The sequence below is a fragment of the Nipponia nippon genome, unplaced genomic scaffold (assembly GCF_047370975.1).
Source record: "Nipponia nippon isolate SJK-2023a ecotype South Korea unplaced genomic scaffold, ASM4737097v1 scaffold_53, whole genome shotgun sequence".
Lineage (NCBI taxonomy): Eukaryota > Metazoa > Chordata > Aves > Pelecaniformes > Threskiornithidae > Nipponia > Nipponia nippon.
In genome coordinates, this window is record NW_028262373.1 from 331,183 (window position 1) to 351,270 (window position 20,088).

Consider the following 20,088-nt stretch of genomic DNA (forward strand, 5'->3'; position numbering starts at 1 on the left):
GTCTACATATAAGAAAAGACCAAGACTTTCAGTACTTAAAGGGGGCTTACAAGAAAGATGGGGACAGACTTTTTAGAAGGGCCAGTAACGATAAGACAAGGGGTAATGGTTTTAAACTAAAAGAGGGTAGATTCAGGCTGGATATAAGGAACAAATTTTTTACAATGAGGGTAGTGAAACACTGGACCGGGTTGCCCAGAGAGGTGGTAGATGCCCCATCCTTGGAAACATTCAAGGCCAGGCTGGATGGGGCTCTGAGCAACCTGATCTGGTTGTAGATGTCCCTGCCAATTGCAGGGGGGCGTGGACCTGATGACCTTTAAAGGTCCCTTCCATCCCAAAGCATTCTATGATTCTGTGATTCTATGTTTCTTTAGGGTAAGATTAATTACAATCTAGAATATTTTTGCTAATAAAGGAGGTCTATACAAATTTGCTAAGATGCAGTAACCAGTACTGCAGTTATCTACATTTCACAAGATTAATCATTCTCTAAGAGTTTACATCACTGCTGACATACAATAGGACTAAGATACTTGGCCTTTTTTTTGCTATTTCCTGTTTCTTTTTCATTTGAAAAAAGAAATTCCTTTTTTGGTGGGTTCAAAAAGACGACTGGGCTTTTCAAACTGCTGAATACAGAAGAAGCAAAGAAAATTAGCTTAGATTTCAATAAACACGATATTTACAGGATTAGATGAAAGAAAGCCCTCTTAGCCTTGCTGCTTTGTTATTGTTTCTCTCCTGACTTCAGGTAATTTCACTGTAAGATCTCAAGCATAACTGTTGCTAGCTTTGAAATTGCTCCAGACAATATGATGAATTACATTAGGCCCAGATCATCAAGAACACTATAGCTGAGGCTGGAAGGGACCATTAGAGAGCCACAGTTTAACACTCTCTGCTCAGAGCAGGGCCAACTAGAGCTGCTTAAAGTCTTTTCCAGTTGCCTTTTGAATATCTCCAAGGATGAGGACTTCAGAGCCTCTCCAGGAAAGCCATTCCAGCATATGACTACTCTAACACTAAAAAAGTTTTTTTTCTTATTTTTTAAGTAGAATTTACATTATTTCAATTGGTGCCCCCTTTGCCGCTGAGAAATCTGTCTATAATTGCAAGTATCAGGCCCTTGGATGTGCTGGAGGCCTACAAAAGAATCTTTTTAAAGTGACACAGGGCTATGGATGTAGAACTGCAAGTTCTGGTTCTCAAGGGGAACTTTAACAGCCACAAATACTTCATCACTTTTAAGATATTTTTTGTTTTTTAAAACAATAATATTTCTTTTGCCCTTCATAAGCAATCTTCATAAGAGATTTACAGGACAAAGGCTGCAGAACACCAGACACATGTCCTGATAAAGGGCCACAAATTTATTAAAAACTTGAGTAGTAAAAGTGTGTCCTTTAAAAGAAAGAAGCAATCTGGTGGGTTTATCGGTCCTATTCTAAGTTTTGCTTTTCTGTTTGTCTTAGGGATTTTGGTAAAGCAGTTATGGAATATGTGGAAAAAAGTATCTGGTGCCTGCAAATCAGCTGGAGCAGCTATGGGAGTAGTTATGAGAGCTGTTTGGTGTTTTGGCAAGGCAACTAACTTGCATTCTCTTCAAATACATGGAAGATAGTTCCTTTTTTCTTGCTGTTATTAATGGTGTTAATTCAGCTTCTCTAATGCATTTGTGGATTTCTGTATTTGGGGTGGAATTCATCTGCCTTCACTGGGCATATCTGAACAGGACTCCAGGTTCAATTTATGGTAGAAATCCACTACTTAAGAAAGCACAACCTAGGTGCATATTAGATGTTTTAGAATTCCCTTACTGTCTTCTCATCGTCATTGCAGAAGGGTTTGAGTCTCCCATAGATCCTGAGTCATATCTGAGAAATGCCTTTGGTTACTTAAGGCATATGAGATGGAATTAAAAATTCATCCTTAGGCTAGTGAATCTCACCTCTATAGTCTCCAAATTGGTAGTTTCAGAAGATGTCTCATCTTCTGAAAGAGATACCTACAATAGATAGGAAAAATTTCTTTCTAGGGGAAGCTATTTGCCTCCCTTTCCAAAGAAATATTAGATTTATTATCCCAGACTTAGATGAGTGACCTTTATACACTTAAATTAGGGCATGTGAATCCTACCTTTTCAGTCATGGAGTGCAAATCTCTTTAGTTAATAAAGTCAAATATGTCCTAATAACACCATCATAACAATCAGTAGTACAAATATTAAAGGTGAAAACCATGTACGAAAGTAACAAGAGATTTTGATCCAAATTCTACACTTCATAGACTGTTCTTCATCCACAAAAAATTAAGTCTAGACTTGCCCTAAAATGTTTAAAACAATGACTCTGAAATTAAACAAAGATCTCTGGTGCAGGAACACAATTGTGCTCACTTCTTTTTGTCAATAACAATCTCAGAACTAAGAATTGGTAATCAGTAATTTCCTGGACTCTTTATTCTAACTTTAATTATGTCCTCTCCTTTCCCCAAAGAAATTTACTGAACATTTTCCGGAAATTAACGCAAACTGATGAATACTTATTCTTCTCAATTCTTTCAGTAAAATCAGGCTCCTGAACATTATGCTTTTGTTCAAAAAGTCAGAAAATGTAAAAGACAATTTTAAAGTTTCTGACAAATAGCAAGGAAAAAGAAAAAAAAAAAAAGGTTTATTTATGTAAGAATTTCTTAAGTATTTGGAAGAAGTTTCCTTTCAAAGTCCTAACAACTCTGCTAACACTGTAGTTATAAATGGCTGTAAATCTCCACTCTTCCCCCTCTTCCCTTCCCAAAAGATGAAATATTCTTGGAAATTATTTGGAAATTATTTTTACTAAACAAGAATTTACAGTGAAAAATACCACTAAACCCATCTGAAACAATGGCAACATTCTATTTCATTTCCACACAATATTAATATTTCTCCATCTTTTTCTCAGGGCTCCTTTCATCTCCTTATTCCTCAAACTATAGATAATAGGATTCAATAAAGGAGTCACCACAGTATAACAAAGTGAGAGCACCTTATCAACAGATGCAGAGTAGCTGGATTTTGGCAGCAAATACATGGAGCTTGCTGTCCCATAGAAAAGAGTCACAACTAAAAGGTGTGAGGAGCAAGTGTAAAATGCTTTCTGCTGGCTTTCAGTAGATGACATCTTAAGAATTGTGGAAATGATGCAAATATATGAATAAATGATCAGTAAGAAGGGACCCACAATAGCAAAGACAGCCACCACAATGACTTGAATTTCACTTGGGGAAGTGTTACCACAAAGCAGCTCCAAGAGGAATTGAATCTCACACAAGAAGTGGTTGATGGCAAGACCACAGAACGGTAAGCTGAATGTTACGATGATATGTACTAAGCCTACAGCAGTCCCACAAATGTAAGTTCCAGCAATCAGGGTTTTGCAGACTCTACTGTTCATAATGATAGTGTAATGCAAGGGGTAGCATATTGCCACATAACAGTCAAATGACATGGCAGCCAAGAGAAAACATTCTGCAACTCCAAAAAAAAAAGGAAGAAAAATATTTGCATTGCACATCCTATCTTGGAAATACCTGTTGTTCCCACAATTAGATTCTCAAGAATCTTTGAGACAATGACTGACAAATAGCAGATATCCAAATAGGACAGCTGAGTGAGGAAGAAATACATAGGGGTGTGAAGGGCGTTATCATTATTTATTATCAGAGCAATCACTGTGTTAGCCATCAAGGTGAGGATGTAAAGAGAAAATAAGACTAGAAAGAGCAAAGGATGCAAGTGAGAGACTTCAGAAAAACCCAGAAGTCTGAGTTCACTCACTTCACTGATGTTCACGGGAATCATCCCACTTTGGTATCTAGTAGAACTATTCTCTCTTCATTTAGGGCTCAGCAGTTGATGCAGTTGTAAACAGCCAGACAAACTGGCAATCAAAATACAATTGACTGATTGAATAGGCAAAAGGATGAGTAGAATTTAGAAATGATCCACATTTTTAAAAGATCTTCTGAACAGATTATAAAAAGTTCTGAAGTAAATCAGGCAGTCTTATGCATATAATTTAATCTCTCTTTTTTTTTTTTTTGGCTGATTTTTCTTCTTTCATAGCATTGCCTTTGAAATTTTCACATTTACTACTGTCTTCAAACACTCAGCTACAGTTTTTATCCTGTAGAACAAGAAAAAAAAATGTTTATAGCAGATATCTTTTTATGAACTAATCACTTCAAGTTCCAACAGCATCAGTACATCAGTAGCAGCATTTGAATAGTACAAAGATAATTTCTCTGTTATCTAAGTGATCTGCTCCAGGGGATGATTGCTGCTCCCAAGGCCAATTGGTCCAAAGTATCTTGTGAGTGTATTCATTGCTAGGCTACACAACAAGTTAAAGGGTTAAAGACAGGCTTTGCATGCATAAGGATTTACTTGTGGGATCCACAGCTGATGGCAGTCATATTCTGAAGTTACCTTGTGGGGAGAGTGGTGGAACAAGAAAAAGAAAGAGAAGCCAGATGATGGGGTCTCCAGAAAAGCATTCTCCTCCAAGCACTTTCAGTGAAGCAGGAGAGATGATTTTCCCCAGCACTATATACTGTACACTGAGACTCACTAGTGCTGATTGGAGCAATAAGGGATAGCTGTTACTCACAGGTTGGTTGGTAAGCATGGTGTATCTATATTAGTTGGAATCACAGACACCCCTTCTGGTCTCTCCAGTTTTAAATAACTTGGAGTACCCTTCTATATAAACCCAAATGTCCTACTGGAATAGCAAAAGCTGTCTTTGGCTTTGAAGTAGTTACTATTACTTCATAATGCACCCAAATAAATGAGAAAGTTGTCACACAGGCTGATCATATTTATGCTTTCTTATAAAAATTTGAAGAGGAAGTTCTAGGGGGAGGGGTACAGTCCACATTCATTTGAGGATATAAATCCTGCTGAGATAGGGATGGAAGGTTGGGCCAAAAACACAGAGTGAAAACTAGTGAGGTCCCATTCATACTGCCAAAAAGAACAGTTCTTGAAGTAATATAAACACTAAATTGTTCCAGCTTCAGTGTCAGAAAGAATGATCCCAGAAGCAATCTAGTTACACATGTTGTAGACCAATGGAAGAACTCAGGATGCAGTTGCTATCGCTGCTTTTCCCATGTTAAAAATTTAGAACTAATTTCAAAACCATCATATGGTGAACAATCAGTTCCCATAGGCAAGAGTAAAAAATGTATTTTTTAGTTCAGCAGCTCTTGAAGATCAATGAAGAAGGAAAAGCCTGATTTAAGTAGTTTATCTTGCAGACCTTTGGTATGTGACTACCAAATAGCTATGCTCTTAACATCTCTTATCAACAAGAAATCTGTACCATGGTTATCTCTGCTATAAGTCTCATGCTTTTGACAGTCCTCAGAAGCATGACGTCAGGGCCAAAATTACATAACTAAGTTGGAATTTATTTCCAGTTTATTTCCAGGAATGTGACTGACCTAACATGCAGATGAATAACTTCATACATCTGTGACATAAAAAACCTACCACTGACTGTCCTTCAGTGCTTCATGGAAAAACTGTAGAAAATGTTTAAATCATGACTTTCATGAGGTTAATAATTTCACTTCATCACATATTTCCAAGGCTACAGACTTATCACAGTATAAGTATCCTAAAGCTCTAGCTTTTGAACTCTGGATTAAAGATAAACAAAAGAATAACTTCAGTAAATTCATTCCTCTGAGCTTCCTTGAAATGCACTTCTTATTCCTGAGGGAACTAACCTACTTTTTAGCTGCTAAAGATAGGTATTATGAATACCAACTCTACCCATGATCCTTTCTAAAGGTTTCTTAATATTCTCAGAACCAAAAAATGGTTCTTCTAAGACTTCTTTTGAAGACTTCTTTTGAAGACTGGGTTTATTCACCTGCTTTCAGATATCTAAAATGGAGACACCTGTTTTTGAGATATTTGGCTAGAGTCTTTTTATGCTTAATGATGAGGTCTTCTACAGGGTCTTTAAGATCATCCTCAGACAGATGAGACTAATAATGTTTTAAATTGGACTGTTTCTCCCCTTTGAACATAAAGGGAGGCTAAAGCAATTGGCCCAGATACATACCTTTTTATTATAGATAAACACATCATTTTAGGTCTAAAATTATACACTTTTGCACACTAGTATACACTGCAATAAAGATACTAATTGTCACTCTCAGAGGTTATGAATTGTGCATGATTGCTATTGAATTACAGTTCCTTACTGAAACAACTTAATATTAGGGTTCAAGCTCATACTTCCCTTTCCCATCCTTGCCCAAAAAGCCTTTTGTATGTTGGCATGGTAGAAACTCATGCAGATTATCCAAGGGTGTTCATTCTGGCATCCAAGCAGCCTTTGAGTCACAGATCAGCTTCATTACTGTCCATAGGTGTTGGCACTCCTACCTTTGAAAGATCCTTGCCTCCTTTGGGCTTTACCTGATTTTATATCTCATTCATTGTTTCTTCTGTTTCTTGACTCACTTTTCATTACCTTTGCACTTCCCATTTTTCACCAGAACTCCTTCCAAACAAACAACCAGTGTCGCTGATCTACAAGAAGGGCCAGAACGAGGATCCAGGAAACTACAGGCTTCTCAGTCTGACCTCAATGCCAGGGAAGGTTATGGGGCAGATCGTCTTGAGTGCCATCCCACAGCATGTACAGGACAACCAGGGGATTGGGCCCGGTCAGCATGGGTTTATGAAAGGCAGGTCCTGCTTGACTAACCTCATCTCCTTCTATGACAAGGTAACCTGCTTAGTGGATGAAGGAAAGGCTGTGGATGTTGTTAACCTGGGCTTTAGTAAAGCTTTTTACGCTGTTTCCCACAGCATTCTCCTGGAGAAACTCTCTGCTTACAGCTTGGACGGACATGCGCTTTGCTGGGTAAAAAACTGGCTGGGTGGCCGGACCCAAAGAGTTGTGGTGAATGGAGTTCAATCCAGTTAGTGGCCGGTCACAAATGGTGTTCCCTAGGGCTCAGTATTGGGGCCAGTTCTGTTTAATAACTTTATCAATGATCTGGATGAGGGGATTGAGTGCACCCTCAGTAAATTTGCAGATGACATCAAGTTGGGTGGAAGTGTCAATCTGCTGGAGGGTAGGAAGGCCCTGCAGAGGGTCCTGGCCAGGCTGGATCGTTGGGCCGGGGCCAATTGTATGAGGTTCAACAAGGCTCAGTGCTGGGTCCTGCACTTGGGTCACAACAACCCCATGCAACGCTACAGGCTTGGGGAACAGTGGCTGGAAAGCTGCCCAGTGGAAAAGGACCTGGGGGTGTTGGCTGACAACTGGCTGAATATGAGCCAGCAGTGAATTTTCTTGTTCATATTGATAACATATTGTTTACCTCTTACAGCCTCTAAGACAAATCATTCTCCTTTGCCTTTAATTCCTCTACCTAGTTACAATAAAGCATAAGCCAGTTATCTTATATGCAGTCTGCATACCAGAGCAACACATTAACATGTTTTCCACGCACTGTTTCCATGCTCAAAAGCATCTTTGCCGTTTACTTGTTTTAATCACTCTTGTCATTTCCTGCAGTGGCCTTGCTAGGGGCCCAGTGCTCCAGCAGGACATCTTTCTCACAGGTAGTTGATATCCATGATCAATGGAGAGGGATTGAAAGCTTGATATGTCCGTTGCTCCCACCCTTAAAATCAGTTTCCAAGATTAACTTCCCCTGGGGAAGCCCTGTTCTTCTGACTGAGTATAAAGAGGGCCTAGACCACTTACTTAGCTTTAACATCATGCCATAGGATAGGATGTTAAAGTGAGATGTAACTCCCCCAGGGAAGGAGAGTCAAAAGAAAAAGATAGCTAACAAGTTGAGGAACAGACAGACCAAAGGTAGGATATATTTCATGTAACTAGATAATTCACTATCTTAAAAGTCTACATCTGAGGTAATAATTTCTCTGCTTGACCCACCTGCTGACTCATAGGTGCTTAGTGCCAGCTGAGATGTCCCAGGGCATTCAAAACCTTAGTAACAGGGCAGGCAGAGAAGACCTAGAATACATGGGAGACCTACAACCCTAGTGAATAGCAGCTGGAAGACAATTAGGATAGTCCACAGTGTATAAAATTCCATTAGAAGCCACTGTTCAGACACCCAGACTGAGAAACTAGGGACAACTGGGCACTTTTTAGCATACAGATCAGCTGGACCATTTTGTCTGTCTACCTTAGGCTAAAACAAATGCTGACCTAAAAATGGTCCATCTAGGACTAGAAAGAGAGAGGATAAGCAATGGGATGGAAACTACTGAGCACAGAAACTGAAGGAGTCACTCACCATGTCTCAATCAGGTGTAAAAATTGTTTGTTTCCAGAAATCCTGTAAAACAGGACACAGGTATTCAGGACCGTTTCCAGATATGCAGGATATTGGCAGCAGCTGAGGTTATACCAGCACTGTCTTGGGCAGCAATGCTCAAATTAGAGGTCTCAGAGTGCATTTTACCTCACTGAAACTTAGTTATGCATAGGCAGGTCTCCTTGTCATCTATTTGTCTAAGAGTCCATTATAGCTAAAGAGATGCATTCCAAAATGTTCAGCGGGCTGCTCTCGAGGGTGGTTCAGCTGGCTAAGGGTAATTGTCTATGTCAGGAAAAACTTAATTGCTTTCTAGACTGTGACCAGATTTCCACCAACTAGCTCTTCTACTGGAAGCACAGTCAAAGCTCTTATGTAGATGCCCTGAATTTATGAGATAAATCCTGCTCTGTATGAGAAGGCACCATAAGAAAGGTGCCTGCCTCATCTCTACATGTCTATCCAGAAAAGTGCCTGAGCCTCTACTACCTATGCAGATGACCTGTATAATATCTACCATATTTTGTGGCTCCCCTGGTTACTCTCAGTCATCCAAAATAGCACTGGATGCTTATGTTTGGGCAGAACTACTTAGAAGCTCTGCTAACTTTCTTTCAGTGGAAAATATTTATCTATATTATATAGATAAAAAGCATAGATAATATAGATACAGAACACATATATACACATGAATATGTAGAAAATAGAGGTAATGAAGGAAATCAGTCTTATCCATTCAGAGTTCTGCAAGTCCCCTCTAGCTTTTTTTTTTTCTTATATGACAATTTATAATTTTTAGAGATGGAGCTTGAAATGTTTATTCTCCAGTTATTAAAAAAAAAATCAGTTATTAAAAAAAATCCTTGTATTGTTTATGAAAGGAAATAAGACATACTTTTCCCCTGAAAAGAATAAGTAACTTTTTATGTTGTTTGACTTTTATAGTTAATAGAGATTACTAGTAAATTTTAGCTTTCAATCCATGTGATATGCTTTAAATGCTTACTTTAGGATGTAATAGGTCCAGACATGCTTATTTCTTTCTATAAATTATAGAAGAATACATCCCACTAGGTTGGTTTTCTACCTGACATGTTTTTACCCAACGTGTTCTGCCTAACAGTTTTTCTACCCAAATTCTTCTGAAATATAAAGTTGTTGCGTGTTATCTTTGTTAGGATTACCCAATCAGAGGATCTTGGGAGCTGTCCTGGTTTCAGCTGGGATACAGTAAATTTTCTTCTTAGAAGCTGGTATAGTGCTGTGTTCTGGATTTAGGATGAGAATAATGTTGATAACACACTGATGTTTCAGTTGTTGCTATGTAGTGCTAAGCTGTTGCTAAGTAGTGCTTACGTTGGTCAAGGACTTTTCAGCTTCCCATGCTCTGCCAGGTGCACAAGAAGCTGGGAGGGAGCACAGGCAGGACAGCTGACCCAGACTAGCCACAGGGCTATTCCATACCATATGATGTCATGCTCAGTATATAGAGCTGGGGGAAGAAGGAAGGGGGGGACGTTCAGCAATGGCGTTTTTCTTCCCCAGTAACAATTACGCGTGATGGAGCCCTCCTTTCCTGGAGATGGCTGAACACCTGCCTGCCAATGGGAAATAGTAAATGAATTCCTTGCTTTGTTTTTTTTGCACGCACAGCTTTTGCTTTACCTATAAAACTGTCTTTATCTCAACCCATGAGTTTTCTCACTTTTACTCCTCCGATTCTCTCCCCCATCCCATTGTGGGGGAGTGAGCAAGCGGCTGTGTGGTGCTTAGTTGCTGGCTGGGGTTAAACCACAACAGGAGCCTAGAAGATTCTTCCTTCTGCATCATCTGGACCACTTGCAGCACTCTCTAGGGCACTAGCTCTTTCCAGTTCGACACAGTCCCCTGGTTCCTTCCAGTAGTGAAGCTGAACATGCAATCCTGGTAGGCAATTTATGCTACATACAGTATAGGTACATACATATACACATCTGGCCATACAAACAGAGACACAAAGAGCACTCAAACAAACAGAGTCGGCACAGCGGTCTCATCCTGCCTCCTTCTCAAGCTGAGCAGTATGGAGGTCCAATAGTGAGAAAATATATATAGTATAGAATAGTTCCAATTGGAAGTCATCTACAATGATCATCCAATCCAACTGCCTGACCACTTCAGGGCTGACCAAAAGCTAAAACATATTATTAAGGGTGTTTGCCAAAGGCCTCAAAATATATATGTGTGTACATGTATATGTATATACACGCCTACATAGAATTACAGAATCATATAATCGTTAAGGTTGGAAAAGACCCTTAAGATCATCAAGTCCAACCGTTAACCCACCACTGCCAAGTCCACCACTAAATCATGTCCTCAGGCACCACATCTAACTGTCTTTTAAATACCTCCAGGGATGGAGACGCAACCACTTCCCTGGGCAGCCTGTTCCAATGCTTGACCACCCTTCCGTTGAAGAAGTTTTTTCTAATATCCAACCTAAACTTCCCTTGGTGCAGCTTGAGGCCGTTTCCTCTCGTCCTATTGCGTGTTACTATGGAGAAGAGACCAACCCCCACCTCACTACAACCTCCTTTCAGGTAGTTGTAGAGAGCGAGAAGGTCTCCCCTCAGCCTCCTCTTCTCCAGACTAAACAACCCCAGCTCCCTCAGCCTCTCCTCATAAGACTTGTGCTCTAGACCCTTCACCAGCTTCGTTGCCCTTCTTTGGACGCGCTCCAGCACCTTGATGTCCTTCTTGTAGTGAGGGGCCCAAAACTGAACCACAGTACTTGAGGTGTGGCCTCACCAGTGCTGAGTACAGGGGTACAATCACCTCCCTGGTCCTGCTGGCCGCACTATTCCTGATACAAGCCAGGATGCTATTGGCCTTCTTGGCCACCTGGGCACACTGCTGGCTCATGTTCAGGCGGCTGTCAACCAACATCCCCACATCCTTTTCCACCAGGCGGCTCTCCAGCCACTCCTCCCCAAGCCTGTAGCGTTGCATGGCGTTGTTGTGACCCAAGTGCAGGACCCAGCACTGAGCCTTGTTGAATCCCATACAGTTGGCCCCAGCCCAGCGATCCAGCCTGGCCAGGACCCTCTGCAGGGCCTTCCTACCCTCCAGCAGATTGACACTTCCACCCAACTTGGTGCCATCTGCAAACTTACTGAGGGTGCACTCAATCCCCTCATCCAGATCATCAATGAAGATATTGAACAGGACTGGCCCCAACACTGAGCCCTGGGTAACACCACGCGTGACCGGCTGCCGACTGGATTTGATTCCATTCACCACCACTCTCTGGACTTGGCCGTCCAGCCAGTTTTTAACTGAGCGCAGAGTGCACTTATCCAAGCCGTGAGCAGCCAGCTTCTCCAGGAGAATACTGTGGGAGACATTGTCAAAGGCCTTACTATAGTCCAAGTAGACAACATCCACAGCCTTCCCCTCATCCACTAAGCAGGTCACCTTGTCATAGAAGGAGACCAGGCTAGTGAAGCAGGACCTCCCTTTCATAAACCCATGCTGGCTGACCCTGATCCCCGCGTTGTCCCACACATGCCGCGTAATGGCACTCAAGATGATTTGCTCCATGACCTTCCCTGGCACCGAGGTCAGGATGACAGCCCTGTAGTTCCCCAGATCCTCCTTCCAACCCTTCTTGTAGAGGGGCATCACATTTGCTAGCTTCCAGTCACCTGGGACCTCCCTGGTTGACCAGGACTGATGATAAATGATGGAGAGTGGCTTGGCAAGCTCCTCTGCCAGCTCCTTCAGTATCCTTGGGTGGATCCCATCCGGCCCCATGGACTTGTGAACATCCTGATGGAGGAGCAGGTTGGTGACTATCACCTCTTCAAAAACTGGGACTTCATTCTGCGTACTATCTCCACCTCCCAGCTCAGGGGCCATATATATATGTGTGCTTATATGTATACATATATGCATGTATGTGTATATATACATATATGTATATACATATGTATATATGTATATACATGTATATCTACATATGCTTACATATATATGTATACACAAATGTACAAGGTAGATGCCTCCAGCAGCCAGGCGCAGACACTCAGTATGCCCAGTAGCTGCCAGTCTCCCCTGGATCCAAGTCTCCCCCAGCTGCTGGCATTTGGACATACGAGCCCCTGAGATGGCAGTCCTACTGCATTTGCTGCTATAGACTGTCACACACATGCACACACATACAGCTGGCCAGGATCTTCCAGTGGGGGAGAAGTCTCCTAGGATAGCTTTACAGGTCTGATGGGTCTCCTAGGACAGCTTGTGTAAGGTGTTTGTTCCTTAGCACTTTGTAATCAGGGTCATGGTCCCCCTCCCCCAGCTATTGCACCTATCTGCCTTTCTGAATTTTAGGAAATGGGCCTTTGATGGACTGGTACCTCTGTTCTGATGGGCCCGGCAGTAGCCAGGGCAGGTTATTAATCGAATTGCCATTGTTTCTCTGTGCCTCTTTTGTATGTGCAGATGAGTTTATCACTTCATTTAACAATGTTGACCCTGCTCTAACTGTACTGTATTCTATTCCAGCTTTTGTTTATGTTCTGTATAAAATCCTAACAAAAACTTTACATCTCTATAGAATTTCCTGAATGGAGAAATATAGTAGGTAGGCAACTTTTAATGTGTCCCGTATCAGATTAGAGCCTACAGATGCTAGCTTAAGTAGGCACTTAATTATTCTGAAAATAAAATAGACAAGACATTTGGGTTCATAGGTAATTAGTTTGTGTTCCTAGGCAATAATTAGCTAGTGTAATTAGAGATGTAGTGGCCTAAATTTTGATGAAATATACATCTGCTTCCTGTAAAGATCCCAAGATTTTATTACTTTGTTCAAAACATTTATACATTATCTGCATTTACCCCCATTTATTTTCCATGCAGGAGAAATGCCCTTGGAAAATCAGAGCACAGTGACTAAATAAATTCTTTTGGGAATGTCTGTCACTCACTGCCTTTAGTTTCCACTATTCCTGATGCTCCTGGGCATTTACTTGTCAACACTGTTGGGGAATTCAACCAAGCAGCACAGTGGTTTTGGAGAGATCACGATTTGCATGCTGCTACGTATTTCCTCTTCAACTTGCCTTTTCTAGAAATCCATTTCACCACATCCATTAAACCATTGATTTTAATGAACCTTCTGTCTCAGACACTAAAGTTATATCTTTCTCAGATTGCATTAGCAGTGTTTCTTCTATTTTTTTTCTGGGAATAGCCACATTCATTCTTCTGCCTGTTGTGTCCTTTGATCGCTATGTAGTTTCCTGCACCCACAAATGCAAAGGTGTGTTTTCAACTTGTCATTGCTTCTTAGCTAGGAAGTTTTCTTCTTGTAATCAGCCAAATTATCATTCTGTTCAGGCTGCCATAAGCCATTCTAATGTCACTGATAATTTCTTCTGTAATCCTGAACCACTCTTGAAACTTCCCTGTGGTGACAGACTTGCAGACTTTGTGACAGCAGTCCATGGTTTTACTGGGCTCCTTAACATGGACAATCATCTCCTATATGTACATCTTCTCCACTGTGCTGAAGATCACATCTGCCTCAGGAATACAAAAGGTTTTCTCCACTTGTGGTGCTCATATCTCTGTCGCCTCTCTATACAAGGGCAGTGCCATATTCATATATATGAGAATTTCACAGACTTCTCTTGATATCAAGAAGGTTGTGAATGTGCTGTCCTCAGTGGTCACACCTTCACTAAATCTGTTCATCTACACCTTGAGGAATGAGAAAGTGAAAGAGGCCTTGATAATTCTTTTCACACAACAGTATTTCATGAAGCTAGGAGTGCCTAAGCAACATAATTCATTCTCTCACATCAGATATGGTGAACCTTTATCTTCACATCCAGACATGGAGGAAATGTTTATATAGACATTATGTTAGGAGTGAGACTCAAATCACTTTAGTAAATCTGTTAACCTTGTAAAGGTCTTGGCCAGAGTCAGTCATCTAGACTACATTTATACCTAGTGGGGAGAGGTGGACACTTTCAGAGTTTAGATCATCTTGCTCTTTACAGTGTGTCAGAATCAGGTGAAACAGACCGTAGAAGTGCTAGTTTTTCTCCACTGACTGTAAAAGACATTCAGATTCCCAGACTAAGAATTCGGACACCAATGTATCATCTACTTTGACATCTAAAGTTGGATGACCTCTATCTTACTACAGCCTTGTAGGTATCTGCAAGGAGATGATAAACTGCAAACCAACTCGTAAAGACCCTGAGTGCAGGAATAGGACTTAATGCCCCTGCCCAGACTCTCCTATGGCCTCCCCCCACACCCTCTGCCCATGGGCCCAGGGTCTCCACTTAAGATCACTTAAGCTGGGCCTCATGTTGATCCTGATCAGGAGACCATTGCACGTTTAGGAGCTAGTGATGCATGTAACAGTTTATCTGAGAAGGCCCAGGCCTGTGCTGTACTGAACATCCAACGTGACCTTCAGGTCTGTGTTGTGCTGTGCACATCCCTTGGCCGCAGGATAAACTCAGAAGTTCATGGTAAGCAAGGGGCCTGCAGGCAGCTTCCACTCGCTACCGACAACGGCACCACCCGCGTGGCCTTGCCTGCGTCAAAAAGTGAAGCAATAAGTTCTCATGAGAACATCCTTTAGGAACAGAGGAGTTTTCTTGTGTGGGAATTACATAATTGATCAAATGACCAAAAGGGAGAGCTACCTCCACGGACAGGATCTATGGAGCACGCCGTGGGAAAAGCCATCCTCTGCTGCATGAATGCAGGGTTCCCAGCATCAGAAGGGACATAAGATTTGCTCACTACCCATATTCATTTTTATTCTATCCTATTAAAACAGAGCTTTTATTGAGCCATTTGTTGTTGGGCCTTTCTTATTGAGATCCAGAAGGAACCCTGCATCGTCTCTCTCACCTCAATGCCTCTCCAAATGCAGAAGAGATGACGCCCATCTTCCCCAGTGAGAAGGAAAGCAATGTACCGCTTGGGCTGTCAACTGGCATGACACCGTTTCAGTTGGACATTAAGCATTGAAACAGACCCCAGTTAAACTCATTTGAGAGTAAATCTGCACCCAGACTTGACTATCATCTCCAGGCCTGACTCTGACAGGTATGTACTGCAGCTTTTCAGATTAATCATACAGTGCAGAACCGCTCCCCGTGCTCCTCCTGACCCTTGCCCAGCCCCACTGATCAGAACAGGGACCAGATGATGGACTTAGATTTTTCTCACTCCATGTTGGTTATCTGACTCAATACAGAAAAATTCCACTTGTAGTGTTCTGGGCATTTTGACCAAAGTGCAGACAGAGACCAGAGAAATTTGTTCCAGAAATCTGGGGGTTATATTTGATTAAAAGTGGAATTGCTGACTGATATCTGCACTGTCAGTGTTAAGACTTCTCATTCCGTCTGAATTTCTTTCACCTGGCCTTAGGACAGTCCTTCCCTGCTCTTATCTTTAGTCATCGACTGTAGAGTGACATCTGCATTGTAGTCATCTTCCATGAACAGCAGAGAGAAAGTGATTTTGTAGGGAGGAATCACCTAATGTGATGTAGGTGTCTTCTGGATGACAAGGTAAGTGACTGCTTAGAAGTGCTGTATCTTTGTTTAATTAAACAGAAGCATAGTATGATTCATCCAAATAAAGACAGAAATTATTATCCATAGAGGACAATTTCTGAACAATCTGAAGGGCCTATCTGAGATGGCATGATGAGTTCTCCCACGGAGGGGCCTGTCCCTCACCGTTAATTAGACAGCTTAAAGCCAGAGTTAGACCTGAGCTATGCACATGCTCTCTCCTCCTGCAAAGCCTTTTTCCTGTGCCTAGTTCGTGTAGTTTATTTCCATAGCAAACTTTTATCCCTAAAGTTAGGTGGGATCAGCCCCAAGACCATGACTGATTAAAAAATAAAAGATTAAAACAGATGTATGCAAATGCTCTATAGGTCTTTCTTTAAAGTTAAGTCCAGGAGCTAACAGGAGAACCAGAGAGGGTTTTGTTGTACCTAAAAAATGAGGAAAAAATAACTGACTCCTACAATTGCAAACAAATCAATACCCAACAGACTGTTATCCACTGGGAAAATACTCAAGGTTTGTGATGCAACTTTTCCAAAAATATTAACCACAGCTGTCTTCTAACATCAGGTGAGCTACCTTATGTTATTTCAGTCTTCTTTCTCTTCTTCCATATGCTATTGTTCTTCTGCCACCTACACAGGGCTCCTCTTTAAGGGAGACTCATCTATCTATGAAGTGAATGGATTATTGGAATAGAAAATAAATTCCAAGACATTTTTTATGTCTTGTCTCCTCCTGAAGAGCGCCTGAGACAAAGGTAGTTTCCTAGAGAGTGAGCCACATTCTTTAGTACTTTTTTGTTCTAATTATCAATAGGAAGGGTTTATAATGTCTGGGGTTTTCTGTGTGTGTGTGTGCCTGCGCATATGTGTGCTTCAGGTCTGGCTTTTTTCTTATTAACTGAAAGTTGCGTCCCCCGTCCCATTCAAATTATGTCAATGAAATCAGAGCAGCTAGTTAAACAGGAAGTCTTCCCTGTCCTCTTCAATGTATGTGTAAAAGAAAAAAAACTTTCAAAAAAACCCTCCCTCTAGTGTTAGGATAAATTATGAGAGGAAGATAGCATGTGTGCCATTCTGTAAAAAGTTCATTTCACAGAATCATGGAAGAGCTGCGATTGGCAGGGACTTGTGGAGATCATTTGGTAAAAACCCCCACTCACAGAAGGGTCAGCTAAAGCACATTGCTCATGGCCATGTCCCATCAGATTCTGAGTATCTCCAAAGACGGAGACTCCACAGCCTCTTTGGGTAACCTGTTTCAGTGCTTGACCAAACTCAACATACAACAACAACCAACCAACAAAACTCTGTCTTGTTTTTAAATGGAATTTCCTGTATTTCTATTTGTGCCTGTTGCCTCCTGTCTGTTCACAGTATGCTGAACTTGACCTAACCCTGAGTGGAGAAACAAAAGGTAGCATGTGCTGTCAGTTTTACCTTTTATGGTGGACCTGTACTACTTTTCTTTTTATGTAGTGTGCAGGTGGGATAGAAGTGAAGACACACACTGATGACAGTAATCGTGTGGTGCTGTGTACACAGAGTGTATGCAGGATTATCTGTGTTCAGTAGGTGATTTTTTCTAGAGTGAACCCCATCCACAGAATGATAGCAAGAGGGACTCCTTGACAAAAAACTTGCTGTATCAATGAATTAATTTTTTCTGGGTGTTAAGGACCAGCCTTCTTTGCTTGGCAGCAGGTGTTAGGGTAGCAGATCTTGGCTGGATAATGGGAGAAAAGTCTGCTTCAAAGACTGGGCGAGTAGAGTACAGTCCTCATCCTAAAAGGCAGGAAGAGTAAAATATTCTGCCATCATAAAGAAGACATATCTTCCTTTCCATTGACTAGAAGCGAAGTACACTCATTTGGAACAGTTGCTCTTGCTTATCAAAAGCTGTGTGAAGGGAACCACCTTCCCTCCCTCCTCTAAACAACCTTTGGCACTAGAAATACTGAAACACATCAGTAAAATATCACTTCCTCTTCTGGGATCTTGTCCTGTTACAAAGAAATATATATATATATTTAATTTACTCTTTTGTGTTTCTCTAGATTAACTAGAAAACAGGTATGTAATGATTTCTGCAGCTTAAAAAAAAATGAGGGACATGACCTCAGCTGGAACCACACAGTGGCAACCTGTTTCCAATTTTTGCCTTTTCCCAGCAGTCCAGAGATCCAAGGCTCTCTCTTTTGTCTGATGTTGCTCATGTACCTCTGTATTTTGGTGGGAAACACCCTCATCATTATGATCACATTGGGGGATGCTTCCCTTCACTCCTCCATGTATTTTTTCCTCCAGAACTTGTCCTTCCTGGAGATTGGCTACACTACATCCAGAATCCCCAAGATGCTGTGAACTTCCTCACACAAAGGAAGGGCATATCCTTTCTGGGCTGTGCCACTCAGATGTATGCCTTCTCCCTCTTAGGGATCACAGAATGTTGTCTGCTGTCTGCCATGACCTATGATCGCTATGTGGCCATGTGCCACCGCCTGCGCTACACGACCATGATGAGCCGGAATAAGTGCTTCCTGTTATCAGCTGTATCTTGGCTTACTGGGGTCTTGGCCTTAGGGCCACAACAGACAACCGTCTGGGCAGCAACTTTCATCTTTATCCTTCCATATGGTGGGCCCAACAGGATCAATCACTTCACTGTGATCTGCCACCTCTGTTGAAGCTGGCTGGTGCGGACACCTACAAGAATGAAATCACCACCTACATAATAGCTGTCCTCTTCATCATGGTACCCTTCTTACTCATAGTTGTGTCATATGTCCAGACACTCCACACCATCTTCAAGATGCCATCAGCTGGGGACAAGAGAAAAACATTCTCTACCTGCTCATCTCACCTGGTCGTGGTCATTCTGTTTTGTGGATCTGGCATTGTCACCTACTTGAGACGCAAAGCTTTTTTTTTTTTTTTTTTTTTTTTTTAATTCAACCAGCAGTAACAAACTGCTTACTCTCTCTTACACGTTGATGTCTCCATTGATGAACCCCTTGATTTACAGCTTGAGGAACAAAGAGGTGAAACAAGCCTTGGAAAGGCTGATAGCCAAAAGTATAAACATGTGACATGTTTATGAATTATATTAAATTAAATCTTGCTGTAGCTTTGCTATCGTGTGCATTACTGCTGGGACAATATGACTTGCCATCACTTACCAAAAATTCATATCTACCTTGTAGCTCTGAGTCAATCCTCCAGATAATTCCTTTTTTATTTTGGGGGGTTTTGCTGCTTTTCTTTTTTTTTTAAGAGTTCTTTTTCAGGTTATTTCTCATGTCATTTTAAGGTAGGTTTGGCATACAGAACAAGTGAATCGCATGCTACCATATCCTCTATGTCCTGTCCTTCCATACAGAAATAGTTCTGTACTTTGCAGATATGTTGACCTGTGATAAGGTGAAACTCACAATATTCTCTGAATATTGTGAAAACATTTATGTGGAGCTTATCTAAAAATAGTTACCTAGCGATAGGGAAAGAAATTATCAGAGAAGAGGACAGTGGACCTAACTGAGAGGCACTCCACAAATACCTAAGACCTTAGTCTTCTGGTGAGTTCTGATTAAGATGTTTCTCAGACAAGCTCTTCAGCTCTATTCTGTGAAGAAAGTTTATCTGAAGGCCTGAAGGGGTAATGGTTCACTTTACTTCAAACATCTTGAACATAAAGAACTACGGCTGGGCTGATAACCCTGTTTTCCACTGGCGTTGAATGAAGTGAAATAGATAAAGTAAAAATACAGTTTATGTGTTCTAAACTAGATTTCTCCTGTAGTAAGAGACAAATTATTACTTAGACATCTCCACAGCTGTATATTGTTGTGTGTGAAGTCAAAACAATAAGTTGATGTAAACATATCTATACCTTAGGCTTCTGAATTGAGAGCAGATGAAAACAATGTCCCTTTTGTGCAAATAAAATGTTGATTGTGGGATGAAAGAAACTGCTTGAGTGTTAAGGAAATGAGTGGTCATAGGGAGGTTGGTTTGAGACCTGTCATTTAAAAAGGAAGGCTAAAACTTCATTTATTTTTCCTTTTTTCCTCTGGCTGTGGTATGTACCCATCTGGAGGATTCATGGGATCCTAGTTTACCTCTTCACT

At 41.2% G+C, this 20,088-nt stretch overlaps 2 protein-coding genes across 2 annotated transcripts; one reads left to right on the plus strand and one right to left on the minus strand.

Moving 5' to 3' along the window:
* Positions 1-2,903: 2,903 nt before the first annotated feature.
* On the minus strand, positions 2,904-3,844 carry LOC148051820 (olfactory receptor 10C1-like). The gene is given in 2 exon segments (XM_087735225.1): positions 2,904-3,530; positions 3,533-3,844. Coding segments are annotated over 2 exon segments (939 nt in total).
* A 12,101-nt stretch (positions 3,845-15,945) lies between these two features.
* Positions 15,946-19,050, plus strand: LOC148051821 (olfactory receptor 10A4-like). Its single transcript, XM_087735227.1, is given in 5 exon segments — positions 15,946-15,953; positions 18,133-18,326; positions 18,329-18,622; positions 18,625-18,876; positions 18,917-19,050. Coding segments are annotated over 5 exon segments (882 nt in total).
* The last annotated feature ends 1,038 nt before the right edge of the window (positions 19,051-20,088 follow it).